Below are 16,734 nucleotides of genomic sequence, written 5' to 3' on the forward strand. Positions count from 1 at the left end.
CAGTTTATAGCAAATGGGCGTAGGCCTTGGGGTTATCGGGTAAAACCCATTTTAAAAATTTGGATCCACATTTTGGATAATATGAAAATTATAAAAGAAATAGATTTTGATAGATGATTTTAGATAAAAATTAAAAATTAATTAAAATATTATTTTTTAAAATTATTATATTTTAAAATTTAAAAAAATTAAATTATTTATTATATTTTATTAAAAATTTTAAAAAAATTTAATGAAATCGGTATACAAACGGACGAAATAATGTCAAAGTCAAGAGCGGCTTCTGTTGTCGATCTCTGATTCCTCTTTCCTTCCTCTTTCTTTCTGGGACGGCAAGTTAGAGAGAGGAGGAGGGAGGTGAAAGGGTGTGAAAAGACCAAATTGATCTTCGGTCTTCTTTCTTCCTCTCTCTCGAGCTTCTTCTTCGTTTTGTTCCTTTCTGCAGAGACACCATGAACGAGAAGGCCAACGTTTCCAAAGAGCTCAACGCCAAGCACAGAAAGGTCCTTATTATTGTTCTTCTCCTTCTCCTATTCTCCTTTTCCATTATGGAACCCAAAAATTTACGAATTGTTTAAGTTGCCACCCGTACCCGTTTTCTGAAAAAATTTATCGGATCATTCATCTTCCATTATTATGTTAGATTGTTTGCTCAGAATTTGATGAGAGATAACGGAACAGCTGGAAATTTTTGAACTTTTTGTTAATTGGCCGGTACAAGATTTGGGAACATTTCGGATTTGATCTGTATAACTTGGACCAGAAATGTTCTGATGAAATTGGTCCATTGATTTCCTGGTCGGTGCTAATTTTTCCTATCACTGATTATGCGCTGCGTGATCAGTTTTTCTATTGTTATTTTTTTAATTGGAGTTCGTGTGGAATTTGATCAGTGCTATTATGTGATTGATGTTTTGCATTTTTTTTTCTACTTGGATTCCGGAATTTTTCGGTGGCGGTTTGAGTCTTTGACGCAGAATGGAATAAGGATTCGGTGGGTGTATTTTTATCGGATTGAATGGTGTTCTTATCAAGCTTACATCGTAAAAGCGTCGTCGTTAATTAGATTTGTCGGTTTTTTATCAATCATATCTAGTGTTTTCTTTTCACATGATCGATTTATAGTATCTATGTCATTTAGTTTAGAAGATTGATTAAAAAAAAGGTTCAGAAGATGGTTGCACCAGCAAGGACGAGTTGTAGGGTATATGATACTCCTATCTTTGTCATCAAAATGATATGTTTTCTATGATATTTACAAAAAAGAGAACACCTCGTTTCCATAAATTAGTCTTTTTTTACCTGTCAGATATTTCTTTTCATTTATAAAGTTATAAAGTTATCATTTATATTTATAAAACTTGTAGGATGGAGTTCTATATAGAGGGTGGAGTGTTTTATGCGTTTCAAATTTGTCTATCATATGCAAATATGACCTGCTATTGCATCAAATATGATTATTTTGGTTGGTGGAGCCTTCCTTACACGGTGTATGAGAAAAAACAAATGACAATGGGAGAGTATGTTAGATGCTGTTTCTTCAAATGGTTTCTTCTTGTATGAGATGTGTATATGTTAATATTTAAACTAGAACTGAGATCATTATCTTGGGTTTTGAAACCCTTAACCATTCAGGAGGCATTTTTCAATTTGCATCAATGTTCCTTATATGCCATTTTTAGCTTGGTCTTAGACTGTAATGGTTCTACTGGACTTACTTATGCCGACATTTTTTAATATCAAAACCCACATGTAACCAGAAAGGAGATTTCGATAAAAAATAATAATAATTATGCTGACACTTTGATTAAGCATCTGGTCTTTCTCCTTGGTTGTGATTTTATTTCTATACTTTTCACCAGTCTATTCTCTTGATTATGATCTTACCTCCTGCTTTAAATCTATGCAGATACTGGAAGGACTTCTTAAATTGCCAGAGAATAGGGAATGTGCTGACTGCAAATCTAAGTATGTCCCTTGACAAGTTTAAAATAGATGATCTGGATATTCTAACAGCTTTATTTTTCTTACTTATACAAAAAAATATAACATATTTATGATGAGGAATTCTAAAGAGATGATGTAGATATTATTCAGCGGTAGAATTCCAAGTGCATTTGGAAAGAATTATATCCAACAATAGCGATCTTCTTTGGTTATATCAAATATAAGTGTGTTATTAGTTAAGTACATTTTACTTATATGAGTTTCTTATAATGACATTATTGCTATGCAGAGGTCCAAGATGGGCTAGTGTGAATTTAGGCATATTTATATGTATGCAGTGTTCGGGGATCCATAGAAGTCTTGGGGTACACATATCGAAGGTTATACAATTTTTTTTTTCTGTTTTACTTGTCAATTAATTGTTACTCATTTCCCAGTTTATGAGCTTCATGCAATAGGCTAATTTACATATTTGAAAATGGCTTTGGTTGCAGGTGCGGTCTGCTACCCTGGACACTTGGCTTCCAGAGCAGGTTGCCTTTATTCAATGTAAGCGCTTGTCCATTATGTCATGGGCTTGAATTTATTATGACTGATAAGACGTTGAACTTAAGCTTGATAAACTGCCTAAGATTTTTTTTTTTTTTTTTTTGTTACATATAGCCATGGGAAATGAGAAGGCAAATAGTTACTGGGAAGCCGAACTACCTCCAAATTATGATAGAGTTGGAATTGAAAATTTTATTCGTGCAAAGTATGTGTGTAAGAGGCCCTAGGAACTAGTATCTTTCTTTATATCATTTTAGTTAATTGCTATTCTTTGTTATGTGCATCTAGTAAAAGTTGTAAGATCACTCTTTATATGTTCTTCCTAATTATAGCACATTATTCTAGGTACGATGACAAGAGATGGATTCCAAAGGATGGAAAAACAAAATCATCAACTAGAGGGCAGGAAGACAAGGCTTCTGTGCATTGGCAGAGACCTGGGGAAAGAAGTGGTCCGGGCCCTAGTTCTGGTTCTGAAAAGACATTTGAGGAAAGGAAGAACACTCGACCATCTAGTACTATTCCCTCTACCAAAATGAGCATTCCTGTTCCACCTAAAGGACCTGAGCAGGTATTTTGATTTGTTTTCCCTAGTTGATAAGCATTAATTTATTGTGTCTCTGCTTTCAAAGAACAAAGCCTTTCTATTTATGAGATATCCATGCCTTAGCCATCAATTTCTGCATAGCAATGGGATAGGATTAAAAGTGCAAATGCTTTAATCACTGTGGTTATCTCTTTAAAGTATAGGCTATGTTAAGGTGTATCTGAAAGTGTTTGAGTTGATTTGCTGGAATTTGTGGTTTCTATATAAGATTATTTGGCCATGGTGTTTTTAGCACTACTTGGCTCAATGTTTGGCCTGAGGACCATTTATGGGGGTGTTTGCCATTTGTGGCTCACAAATCTAATCATTGCCATAATATTCATGATATATGGAATAAAATTAAGGAATAAAATACCAATGTAGTGCTGTGATCATGGTCAAATCTATGCAGTCTAATTCAATGCATTGTCTCATCTCTTAAGCTATAATGGTTGAGATTGGTTGACCTACGTGATTCCAGTTTTGCCTCGCTCTTTTCCAAATCCTTTTTCCTTTATTAGCCTTTTTCTCTATATTTGAAATATAGATTTGATGCATTATGTTCATTATGCATGAAATATATACTCATGAGCCAGTTACTCCTGTTCCTAAATCTCAACACACACAGAAAATAGAACCAGCACCAGCGGTGCCCCAAGCTGAAGCAACAAAGCAGCCTTTGAATGCTGCTTCTGCTGTCTCTCCACCAAAGGTTGACTACGCAACTGACCTTTTCAACATGTTAACCATGGATGCTCCAAGTGAAAACGGCTCAGGAGAAGCTTCACCTGATGATAATTCTTGGGCAGGTTTTCAGTGTACATCTCTACTGACCACCTCTTTTTACTTACTGGATCATCAAAAGCTGATAGTTTTGTGGACTTTTTTCTTTACAATTGCGTTGAGGTTAAAAGTTATGGTTGTGATTTTGTCTTATGGTTGCAGCTGCTGGAGAAGCAATGACAGCTGAGAAAACTGGTACGACAAAACCAGTTGAAAGTGGTCCCCAGTCTACCTCTGGAATTGAGGATCTTTTTAAAAATTCACCTTCAGTTATACCTACTCTAGTTTCAGAGAAACCCCAGAAACATGGGAATAATGATATTATGAGCCTTTTTGAGAAGGTATGTGCTTCACTATCATTTATAAGATTGTTACGAAATGTATTGCTTGTTTGATTACTTTATTTATTAACTTTTCTATTTGCCATTCGAGTTTCTGTATAAAAGTTTATTTTTCCAATTTAAAATAAGGTCCAATTGATTTACCTTAATAAATTTTTGAAAAACGACATTTGTATTTGATTTGGCTGAAGAATTTTTATATTCACTATAATTTATCCAAAAATTATTATTGTCAATATTAACATGTTTCAAAATGCAGTCAAGCATGGTGTCGCCATTTTCTATGCATCAACAACAGCTTATGATGCTTGCTCAGCAACAGTCCCTTCTCATGGCTGCTGCAGCTAAATCTGCTGGTGGGGAACTGAAAGTTCTTGGCACTGCACAACAACCTGGGTCCAATGGCAGTATCAATTTGCCCACTCAAAGTTGGGTAAATGCTGGCTACCCGATGCCTGGAATGGTAATGCCATGTGAACCACAAACATTTAATGCAGGGATAGTACATAGTGTGAATGACTTAAAGTCTACTTTATTAATTTCTATTACTGGGTTTCTGACTTTATTATCTTTCTTCCTGAGTTTAGACAAGGAACATGGTGCCAGCATATCCAGTGGGCGGCTCTGTTTCATATCCTACATCTAGGTATTTCGTGAATTTTTCATATCTAGAATTGGTTTTGGAAACTCAAAAAATAGAAAACAATATCTGTTTCATGATCCATGTTAAGTTTCAGTTGTCGACTGAATTGAGCTGTAACTTTATCAGTTTCTAATATTGGTTGACTAGTTAGACGGTGCTATTAGATGCAAGGCTACGACTTTGATATATTCAGCAGTGTTTGATATTGTAATGCTATTGCAAAAAAATAAAATAAAATTCATTTTGCTTTTCACTAATTTCATATTGACTGACAACTGTTGCCGTTTATTGTTGGCAGCATGTATTCCATGGGGCAATCCACCCAATTTAATACTGCCGCCACCAGTGCAGTGAGTAAACCTCAATCGGCATCTGCAGTACCATCTATGCCTCCGACTCGAGCAGGAAATGATCATGATTTCTCCTCCCTAACGCAAGGGATGTTCTCAAAACAGTAAGTTGCCTTTCGGGCGATAATGCTTGCTTTTCCATACTATACAAAATTAGATTAATTACAGGAAAATAGCACTTGGACATTTCTTATATGTACTCGGGGTTGTAAACCATTTGTAGAGGCAGTTCATATTTCTTTCCCCTCCATATCTGAGTGATTCGTTCATTTGTACCAGTAGTTGTATCTGTAGTAATAAAAAATGAGTTTAGATTGATTTTAATTGTCTTTTCTTTTTTTTTTTTCCTTTAATCTGCATCTACTGATAGAATTCTAGATTACCTTTTGAAAAAGTCATGCAGGGATTGGCAGTCTAGGGGGGGAAGAAATTGGGTTATTTTGAATTATTAAATATATAGCATACAATTTCGTCCCACAGTGTTGATTACCACTGGATTTATGGCATCTGGGTAAGTAGCGTTTGTGATCAACCATGAATTCATTTTCGGCTTCTTGCGTGTCTTGCATGTCAGCTTGGTTAGATGCATACTTGCAGGTAATGATTAATACGTACACATTTGACTTGCTACGAAAAAGCTGGTAGCTAGTCTGCCCCCCGTATTTTTTTCCGATTTCTCGTCTTCAACTATTCAGTTCAATTTAATTTTAAATTAAAATTAACATCCAAACGGAAAAAAGCATTCACAACTTTTTTTAATTTAACGTTTCTTTATATGTGTACTTACAATCCTTTCAATTTTTTATAAATATATTTAAAATTATCTTAATATCTAAATTTATTTAAATTTATTTTAAATAGATTTTACAGAAGTCATTCTATTATTTCAATTTATTACTATTTATAAAAAACATAACTCAGCAGACATACTCGTTTGTATTCGTAATTCATTTCAACTCACCTCAATTCATCTCATCTCATTATATCATTATAATTTTTTTAAATTTTCATATAAAATATAATAAATAATTCAATTTTTTTAAATTTTAAAATAATTTTTTTAAATTTTCACATAAAATATAATAAATAATTTAATTTTTATTCTACTATTTATAAATCATTTCAATTTATTTTAACTTATATCTGAATTCAAACCATTCATTTCATATCTGTCCACGCGTCTAGCTCCCTGCCAATTAAAATCTGAGCTTTGTCCGATTTGTTGGTATATACAACATCAAAGTTAGGCACAAACCTTGAACTTGAGAAGAAAGAAAACAAATGGACAATAAAGAACCAGGCCAGAGGCGTTGTCTGTAGGGGGGAGACTATTACTTTAGAGTTGAATCTGGAGAACCATCCATCATCCAGGAAGATGGGTTCTCCATGTACTTGTTCATGGCGTCACGTGTCACTAATCCTCACATTAGACGGTGCTGGTACAGTAACTCTATCTCTATCTTGAAAAATCACCGCAACAGTCTGATTTGGATTTAAAGAAGGGAAAAGATAGAAATAGTTTTAGATAAAAGATTAAAGTTGAATAAAATATTATTATAATATTATTTTTTAATATTATTATCGTTTTAGAATTTTAAAAAATTGAATTGTTGATTATATTTTATGTGATAATTTAATAAAGTTATAATGATGAGATGAGAAAAAACTATTTCTATATCCAAATAGATTCATATTATCAATATTTTCTGAATTCAAACGGAGCCAACCTAAAACAAGTCCTTTAATTTTTTTTCAATAATATTATATGCTAATTGGTTTATCTAATTCAAACAGATAAATATACAACATCAAAATGTTCATGTGCATGTCATTCGAAAATCTTGTCGGAAACTCATATTTTCTATTTTTAAACCACCTTCTCATTCGTGTTCAGCAGGTATTTGAATCTCGAAACCCTATTTTGTTAGTTGCTTAGGAAAATAAAAAAAAATCTTAACTCTTGTTATATTTATTCATTTTTGTTTCTGCATATATCTTAACCCTATTTTTGTTTCTGCATATATAAAAAACATGCTCGATCATGTCGAGCATGTTTTTTATGGTTCATTTCGGCTTTAATTAGTTGGAAACGTAGGAATATGTTTGATGGCTGTGCTGAAATGACTCCAAAACACAATTCAAACTGATCATTTTCGTGCGGTTGTTTCGGACTTAGTTTGCAATAAGGAGAATTTAGTAGGCTTGTCATTTTCCACAGCCCTCAAAATGTTCACGCCAGAATCAGATCTAGATATGCTTTGGACCAGCGTTCTATTCCATCTTGTTTTTGTTATATGTTGATGTCCTCGATCTCTTTTGCATTTCTTCTACTCAATTTAGTTCCCAAAACAAAATAAATATGACCGGCCATGACTTCCAACGTTGTCGCCATCTCCAGAACTCAACCATCCAAATGTATGACTAATTGGGAGAAGCATGCAGCAATTGAGTAGTACTTCTACGCTATTTACGTACCCAAGACTTGAACATTAAATTCTAATCATTTGGTTGAAACTTGAACAAAACGTGAACAAGAGAGCTGCCACGTATATTATATATCCATGTACGTAGGTCAGTAGTAATATACAAGTAAATCATCAGCTACCAAACATATTATTTGGTAGATCATAAAACCCTTATTAGTCACCATGGATGATGCACATTGAAGATGCGTACGGGTCATGTTTTCTGCCAAGACAATTTTCTTCCACAGCCAACTAGCTAGCTCTCATAATTCAGGCAAGTTTGGTGGTCTTAGGATGGTCGGTCGGGATTTCTAGGACTAAAACAAGGACAGCTAAAGAAATGAACTTCTCTTCGACTAATTATTGCTAATTCATATTTCATTCCAATTATATCAACCTAATTCATATTAAAAGTATATCCATAACTAATTTGTTGTGAGAGAGGATGAGATCATTCACTTAAAATGTGCTTTATAATTTATGGTGTGGATAAAGTTAAAACAAGGGTACGCCTTTTGTATCATTTAGGCTCTATTTAGAACTTGGACAGTTCAGTTTAATTTTAAACTGAATCTAAATACTTAACTCTCAGTTCATTAAATTCATCTCAATTCAAAACCTTTTTATATTTGGGATACACAATTTTTTTTAACTTAACATCTTTTTACACGCAGAATCCACAATATTTTTTAATTTCTCATAAATATATATAAACTCATTTTAATATTCAAACACATCTAAACTCATCATAGGTGAATCTCACAAAATTTACTTCACCGTTTCAACTCATTACTATTTATAAAGTGCTTAATTCAGCTTAGTATCCAAAGTGGACCTTAGAGTATCCAAATAAGCCTTGATACAAACACGGACACTACACAAACTGAGGCATAACATCACATGGTCAAACTCAAGTTTACACTCTATCCGTGTGAAATTCTGGTATGGAGTCCGTGGCTCAATCACTTTTATTAGAGTGTAGACATGAAAAAGCTCCATAATTTTCAACATGTTAAATTGTTTTTAGGCTGATCGGCGGCAGTAGAGTTTATAACGTAATGTTAATTGATTAATCTTATATAAAAAGGATTGTTTAGTACTATGTTATTAAAATTGTGTGGCAAAGTACATTTTTTTTTCCCAGTAGATCCAATCACTTCACGTTCTTGTCGTTTTTTTGTTTTTAATTATTATTATTATTCTTAATATTATTATTATTATTGTCGTGGTTGTGGTTGTGGTCGGCTAGCTAGGTGTGCACCCTACAAAGACCGAGTTCATATGGGCCAGGAATTCGGGATCCTAAAACAGCTCCGAACTTAACGGTCAAAATAATATAGCCGTTGAGAATGAATGCATCTTTCACATTTTCACAAGATTTCTGACAACATCCATCCCACTGCGTTATTATGTACTATAAATACTTAGGTTATTATGACCATAAAGAAAAGCGCAAGTGAAGTGATTGCTTACTAAATGTACCCCAACTTTAATACATAATTCAGCATCTCCGCATTAACTCAGTTTTTTGGGTAAATAATCTAATTTGCAGTATCTTATGCACCATGGTAGGCGAAAATGGATAAACTTCAAGCAACTTATTGCTATATACGCCATGTCATTTGAATTTATTCGAATTTTTTTTGAATTCTATAGTCTAGAATAAGATAAATATAAACACTTAAAATAATTTCTACAATATTCATTATATATTTAATGATGCTTATCAAAGTATATGTATATAACCCCATCCGACGCTGAACATAATAATGTGCTGATATATTGATATTATGAGATCATCAGATTCAAGTAGAAATAATTGATATCAAACACTATCCATCACCGTGTTCATATTTTTAACTAAGCAACGTGGGCAAATGCAATGGAATCCGATTTGTGAGAGTGCCACATGTTCAAAAGCTGACGTGACAACCTACCAACTCATCATCTCCAGATCACGTATTCATCTCCACATGGGGAAGGCCAAAGGGCCCCACCCGCACCTTCATTTACCGCTTCTGGTCCACGAACTCATTATAAAATGCCTTTACTTCAACTCAATCAAATCCATCCATACCTTCTAATAAAAAAAAAAGCCATTTTCTCCTTTATCTGACGGCCCACGTTTCACCACCACCCCTCCGTTCCATTCTCCCTTATAAATATCCCCCGTTAAGGTTGCACTTGCAAGTTCTCGCCACTCATTGGATTTTCTTCGAGAGTTCGACTCACGAACATCGCCGGAACAAATGGCGTACATCTCAGCGAGTTTGAGCAATAACTGGACCCTTTCTCTTAAGCTTGTTTTGATCTCTACCGGTTTGTTATCCCTAGCTGCGATGTTGAAGCTTTCGCTTCCAGTGGTATCAGATTTCGTAGCCTATGAAATCCCTTCTATTTGGAGCTGTGTGTTGTCATGGCTGAGGCCTCCGTACCTCTATATCGTCATCAACTTCATCATCGTCAGCATCCTCGCCTCCTCCAAGCTCCAGCAGAAACACGACGATCTGGAGCCTGATATGCCGGTTGGTCAACCACCTCCGACAAAGGTCTCCGGGATTGTAGCGGATGACACTGTTATTTACGGAGACTGCGTCGTTTTGAGTGAATACGGCTACGTCGGGCAGAAATTTTCGATTTCTGAGGCGCAGGTAGTGGATACGGAGGGTGTGTGGGGACGAGTGGATCAGAAGCAGGCCGTGAGCGATGAGATGTTGGCGAACAGGGGCGATGAGGCCGGGGAGCTGGAGAGGAAAGATTCTTTGGAGGTTTTGTTTTCGAGTAAAGAGAGAGAGAAACTGCCGGTTTCTGCCAAATTCGCTCATCGAAAGCCTCTGAAAGCCAATCCTGAAGGTATTCTGATTTCTCTCCCTAAAACTTTTGATCCTTTTCAAAGATTCTCTTGTTAATGCAAATGGTCGAATGTGAATATGACCGTTGTATTTCGGATCCCAAAAAAAAAAAAGGAGAGAGAAGATGAGTGAATATGACCGTTGTATTTGGTATTTTCGGGAGTAACTCCGGCGGTTCAACGGTAATAATTACTCTCGCGTTATGAAATGGAATAATAGCAAAATGAATAAAATTGAAAAATTCAAACTCAACGTTATGAAATGTCTAAATTACCCTCATGTGAGTTTTCTTGATTCGTTTTGCAGCGGGGAAGGCCTTGGGAGTGTTGAAGCCGAAGAGGCAGGAGACGCTGGAGAACACATGGAAGACGATAACGGAGGGCCGCTCCATGCCGTTAACGAGGCACTTGAAGAAGTCGGACACGTGGGACTCGTACGTGCGGCATAACCAGCCAGCGGACGAGAACACACCTCCGAAGATGAAGAAATCCGAGACATTAACCGACCGAAGCAGCAACTCGTCGCTGAGTCCGTCGCCTGGCTCGGGGCGACTGAAGAGGGAACCGTCACCGAGTCAGGACGAGTTGAACCGGCGAGTGGAGGCGTTCATCAAGAAGTTTAACGAGGAAATGAGGTTACAGAGACAGGAATCCTTGAATCAATACCATGAGATGATACGCCGCGGTGACCACTAGAAACTTTACTAGAAAACAACCAGTTCAACGTACGTAGAAGGTGTCTTTTTCTTTTTATTTTCTGGTTTTCTGGGCAATTTGGTAGAATGATAAATGCTAGTGAGGCCTGTAAAGGCAGAAATTATAAAATTTGTTGATTTCCCAAATTTTCTTTGGGTAAAAAATTCAAGGGATATTCGGAATGGCAAGAGAGTCGGAGACTAGTGGGTTGTGGATATTGCCTTTTCATTGGCAAAAGTTGTTCGAAGCTTTGAATACTGCTGTTAAATCTCATCCAGACCTATGAATGTTTACAAGACAATTCCTTTGCCCTTTGAAACTAAGAATGTTTAAAAGGCAAAAACTGATCAAATTCTCGCTCCCTTAATACAAGCAGAAATAGAGAGATCAACATAATCAAAACCAAGTTCAATGCAACGCACCTCAGTTCACAAAACAGCAGCTGCCTTCAAGTCCTCCAATCTAATCTCCAGATAATTTCTTCTATCTTCAAGGGGCCTTTATTTACATTAAACGCCACACCTTATCTATCTTCAAGGGGCCTTTGTTTTCTTCCCCCTGTCGAGGTTGAAGAAGGCAAGTTTCCGAGCTCAATGAAGCGGTGATGTCTTCTTAGGATGGAATGGGCCTAGGTCCACCTTAGTTCAGCTGGATTTTAGATATGTCTGTGGGTTTTAACTTGGGCCATCTTCTGGTTTCCAAGTGAGCAGAAAGACAAACAAAAACGAAGTAAAAAATTGGCTAACAAGAACCAGTACATTCTCCACTTTTAGACGCTCATCGAAACCAGGACAGCAATGACTGTTGTGTTGGATGTTGGAAGCCAATGGGCCATGTATATCCATCTGTTCAATTACGGGGTGCAATAATATAATTTAAAGAGAAGTATTATAGTTATAAAATATTTTTTAAATATAAATTTATAAATTGACATAATATTATATGATACATTTAATCTATTTTATAATAAAAATAATTTTACAATCTAACGTATCACATCAAATTAAGTCAATTTATTTTTATCAAATTTATTTATAATTAAAACATTTATCTAAAGAGCGGTGTTACTCTACTCGTTTGTATCGCTTCTTGTTTTTTAGTTTTTTTTCCTTTTTTCATATTTTTTTAATATATTTAAATTTTTTTAAAATATATATATATACTATTATATTTAAAATTACTTTCTTAATTACTAAATAAAAAAATATAAAACAAAATTATCTAAGAAGAGGTTTGGATTCAAAACTCACCTCAACTCATTATTATAATTTTTTTAAATTTTCACATAAAATATAATAAACAATTCAATTATTTTAAATCCAAAAATAATTTTTTTAAATTTTTATATAAAATATAATAAATAATTTAACTTTTATTCTACTATTTATAAACTACCTCAATCCTTTTTAATTCATCTTTAAATCCAAATCTCTCCTAAATTAAATTGCACGCGGATGGCATGTGATTCCCGCTTTTAGCAATGGTAAGGGCCCGACCGGATACTGGCGTCCGATCTGCCTAATTATTGTTGTGAAAAGACAGCAGCTACTTCCAAGATTGTTTGGGATTTTTCTAGTTGGCAAGGACCGCCTAGGTGTCTCCATGGGTCCAAATAACTTATATGAAGTATTGCTGTACTTATCCATCTTAAAAAATTTAATTTATAAATTGATGGGGGAGAAGGTATATTAATTAATTTATAAGAAATATATTAAAATTAGTTCTTATAAATTAAATTTTATCATAGATTTATTTTCCACATCAACCTGCAAATAGAAAACACTCTAATCTAATAAAATTAAGTATCGGAGAAAAGGCTACAAATGCCAAATGGGTTGGGTTCTCAGTGGGCTCCATAACCGAGTGTGATGTGCACTATCTATACAACTCTAGCATCTTCCTCGATAATTAGCGGGTGGGTGACCTATTGATGCATGCATCGAGCAGATGTGCGTTAAAGATAGTGGAGGATGAGACCATTGCATAGACATTTACATTGTGTCGATTTTTGGGTATATTTGGATTGTGACATGGTTGATACCCTCTTTAGTTGGAGGGCCATGCTCAACCTGGTGCCCACCCACCCGCGCATGTTCTGTCACACATCTTTAGTTGAAAATGTTCTAGTAACAGTTTTAATAGAAATTAAGAGAGAACAAAAAAAATCCCAAAGAGCAAGAAGTCACAAGATTGAATTTTAAAATTATATATTATATTTTAATCTTACTTTTTATTTAATAATATTGACGTGTCTGTAATTATTTTTTAATATTACATACACATCAATGAGTTAAGATAATTTTAGATAAGTTAAATAAAATATTCTTATATTATTATTTTTTAATATTATTATTATTTTGAGATTTAAAAAAATTAAATTGTTTATTATATTTTTTATAAAAATTTAATAAAATTGTAATGATGAGATGAGACGACTTTGTTTGCATTCAAAATCCATCTCAACTCATTATTACAATTTTTTCAAATTTCTATGCAAAATATAATAAACAATTCAATTTTTTCAAATTCCAAAACAACTTTCTCAAATTTTCACACAAAATATAATAGATAATTTAATTTTTTTAAATCCCAAAATAATTTTTTTAAATTTTCACACAAAATATAATAAATAATTTAACTTTTATTACACTATTCACAAACCATCTCAACCCATCTCAACTCATTTCTGAATCTAAACCTCTCCAAAACCATCTCTAAATCCAAATATGGCGTTAATCAATTCATATTTTTTTTTAGCAATGCTTCAAAATTGATTATTTTTTACTCTCTATTTTCAGCTTTTAGACCATTTCTGAAACAAAAAGTGGCGTGGTGCATATTGTGAGAGACTTCATCCTCCTCACTATGATGTTCAATGATCGATTTTAAGGTATCTTAGTACATGACAACTAAAAGAAGAGGCAATCTAGCTAGCTAGATAAAGGATTCAAAACAATCAATTGTTCAAACAAATACCTCACCTACCAACTTTACTATATACATATATAAAAACATGATAACCACTAAAGCATTGCTCCTAAATTCAACACAAGGGATTAAGAGGCTGAGTTGGTTAACATTAACAACTAATTAGGAAATTGAATGATAATTAGGAACTCGCGCATGCAGTAATTATTAGACCCCCTTCTTTTTGTAATAAATTATTAAATTCTGACCTTTGGCATTGAAATGATTAGGTTTCATAGAATTACATCATCTTCAGCGCTTGATATTACTTTCTAGATATCGGTTAGAGAAATGCTTGGATTCTCCATTTTCGGTCCCAAGCTTTTTTATCAAATCAAAAAATCGTGTGAGAGAAAAAGATCGAAAATATAAAAAGAGGCATTTAGTCTCAGTGGGCAGTATCGGGATGGAGCCACTATCGGTAGTTCTAGTATTGAGAAATAATCTCACATTGATTGTGAACAGGATATTGTACATGTTTATAAGTAATAAATAATCCTCTCTTATTGAACAAGTTTTATGAGATTAGTTAGGCCTATTAATTTCTTCATTATATCAGAGTCTGTCACAAGACGAATGGGAACCCACACTACTTACCTCGTGACAAGGACCAGAAAAAATACTGACCTGCACGTGAGAGAGGGTGTTGAAAAATAATCACACATTGACTGTGGACAAGGTCTTGTACATGTTTATAAGCAATGAGTAATCCTTTCTTATTGAACCGATTTTATGAAATGAATTAAGCCTATTAATTTCTTCATCTAGCACTGCCCTATCGATAAACTTGCACATGTCACTTCTCTTGTTCTTTTACGTCTTTCTTCGAAAATGTGTCACTTATACGTTTCACATTTTAAATTGATATTAATGAAAATAACTCCAACGATAGCAAATAGATATATTTTTACGTTTTTCTCTTCCACTCGAGATCTTATTGAGTATTAATTACTGTTTTCAAAAAGGTTTATATGAGCAATAATAAATATTGTAAAATTTACTTTAGATTTTATATAATTATTTTTCTTTCACTCTAGATCTTAAAGATGGCAATCTAAATACACGCCACTCTTCTATTAATGCTCATATGAAAGTATGTTACAATGAAACCGAATTTACCCCAAAACGAAAAGTTTCACCATTGAGCAAAACAGATATTAGCAGTCAATAAGATCAAATTAAGTTAGTCATTGTCATAGAGATATTGGTCTAAACGCATGCAATCATACCAGGCATCATTTGGTATGCAACCAAATTGTTGGGGTCTAGGTCTTGTTTGTTTTTAGAAAACATCTTATATTAGCTCATCTCTTCTCACTTCATCTTACTTAATCATTATAACTTTTTTAATTTCTAATATAAAATAAAATAAAAATTTTAATTTTTTAAAATTTTAAAATAAAAATAATATTAACAAATATATTTATTTAATAATATTTTATTCAACTTTTTAACTTTAATCATAATTCATCTCATCTCATCTTGTTTATAAAAATAAACTAACACTATATCTTCTCTTTGTCGAACAAATAATAAAATTGGGGTCAGAATGACTATATAACCACAAACCCAAATGACGAGTAAGCGATGAATTTTGAAAAAAAAAAAAAACAGAGAGAGAGAGAGAAAAGTTAAAACAAACAATTTCCAATACTACTGGCCCTAGGATTAGGTGGGTTTTGCCGGTTCAGGCCAACCATTAAGGGAAAAAAAAGGTTGTTTTGTTAGTCGTAATTCGTTGTGATTTGTTATTGACTTATCCATTCGTTCTGACTTTTTCCCTCCCAATTGGAGGGGGCCACGTTACCGCTTTGCTAATATTCCTCCTCTTTAATTAATTATTAATTCGTGTCTATGATTTGAGTTGTCCAAATTACGGATTTGTCCTTTTCGGAAGACAGTCAAGGAATAGAGTAATTTGAAATTTAAAAAATAATAAACACACCTTACTTTTCATAAAATACCCTTATTTTTAAAATATGCATTGTATGGCTATCATTATTCAATAAATTTTGGCAAAAAGAGTAGCATATACTTCAAAAATTATACAGAATATTTAAACATCTAATACTCGTTTTTTATTGGATCAAACTCTTGGAAGTATTGCCTCGCCTTCATAGAAAAACATGTAGTTGGTTTGATACACGTAGTATTTATGCAGAAATATACATACAAGTTGCAATAAATAAATAAATAAGATCATTTCATATGTATCTCTTAGATATGTTTAGGAATATAACTGTTCTAAGATATTTTTATATTATTTATAAATTATACATTAATGATTTTATTACTATTCATGTATTATTTGAAATATTCTTAATATCTAAACGGAACCTTATTGTAGTTTATAGAATTCGAATAAAAATTATAGAAACCCTTGACTGCTTATTCAACAACCATAAGTAATTTATGATTTGGAGTTCATGCATGCATGTGAACAAGAAATAAAATCAATACATTTTTTCTCCTTTAGTTTGAAACGGTCAAGTACACCTCAGCCTTGTTCATCCAAGTATTAAAACATATAAGTGAATCAATTAGATGATATTAACA

The 16,734-nt window shown here is 33.6% G+C and overlaps 2 protein-coding genes across 4 annotated transcripts; both read left to right on the top strand.

Annotated features, from left to right (window-relative positions):
* The first annotated feature begins 263 nt into the window (after positions 1–263).
* LOC108993177 (ADP-ribosylation factor GTPase-activating protein AGD5-like) lies at positions 264–5,523 on the top strand. 3 transcript variants are annotated; one of them, XM_018967987.2, is made up of 11 exons: positions 264–503; positions 1,910–1,968; positions 2,237–2,327; positions 2,442–2,496; positions 2,611–2,701; positions 2,842–3,067; positions 3,711–3,900; positions 4,028–4,206; positions 4,466–4,669; positions 4,794–4,852; positions 5,148–5,523. In XM_018967987.2, exons 1-11 carry the CDS (start codon positions 453–455, stop codon positions 5,305–5,307), a joined length of 1,365 nt encoding a protein of 454 aa, XP_018823532.1. In that variant the 5' UTR covers positions 264–452; the 3' UTR covers positions 5,308–5,523. The 3 variants fall into 3 exon arrangements, with proteins under 3 accessions (XP_018823532.1, XP_035550056.1, XP_035550057.1); XM_035694163.1 differs by having other exon boundaries at positions 283–503; positions 3,711–3,891; XM_035694164.1 differs by lacking the exon at positions 264–503 and adding an exon at positions 884–994 and having other exon boundaries at positions 5,148–5,515.
* A 4,176-nt stretch (positions 5,524–9,699) lies between these two features.
* LOC108993187 lies at positions 9,700–11,466 on the top strand. The gene is made up of 2 exons (XM_018967998.2): positions 9,700–10,517; positions 10,823–11,466. Exons 1-2 carry the CDS (start codon positions 9,914–9,916, stop codon positions 11,209–11,211), a joined length of 993 nt encoding a protein of 330 aa, XP_018823543.1. The 5' UTR covers positions 9,700–9,913; the 3' UTR covers positions 11,212–11,466.
* Positions 11,467–16,734: the final 5,268 nt, after the last annotated feature.

The sequence above is a fragment of the Juglans regia genome, chromosome 9 (assembly GCF_001411555.2).
Source record: "Juglans regia cultivar Chandler chromosome 9, Walnut 2.0, whole genome shotgun sequence".
NCBI lineage: Eukaryota > Viridiplantae > Streptophyta > Magnoliopsida > Fagales > Juglandaceae > Juglans > Juglans regia.

Coding starts and splice junctions, on each gene's coding strand:
- LOC108993177 (XM_018967987.2), top strand. CDS start 453: ATGAACGAGAAGGCCAACGTTTCCAAAGAGCTCAACGCCAAGCACAGA. Junction 504..1,909: donor TCAACGCCAAGCACAGAAAG/GTCCTTATTATT, acceptor AAATCTATGCAG/ATACTGGAAGGACTTCTTAA. Junction 2,702..2,841: donor GAAAATTTTATTCGTGCAAA/GTATGTGTGTAA, acceptor ACATTATTCTAG/GTACGATGACAAGAGATGGA.
- LOC108993187 (XM_018967998.2), top strand. CDS start 9,914: ATGGCGTACATCTCAGCGAGTTTGAGCAATAACTGGACCCTTTCTCTT. Junction 10,518..10,822: donor TCTGAAAGCCAATCCTGAAG/GTATTCTGATTT, acceptor TTCGTTTTGCAG/CGGGGAAGGCCTTGGGAGTG.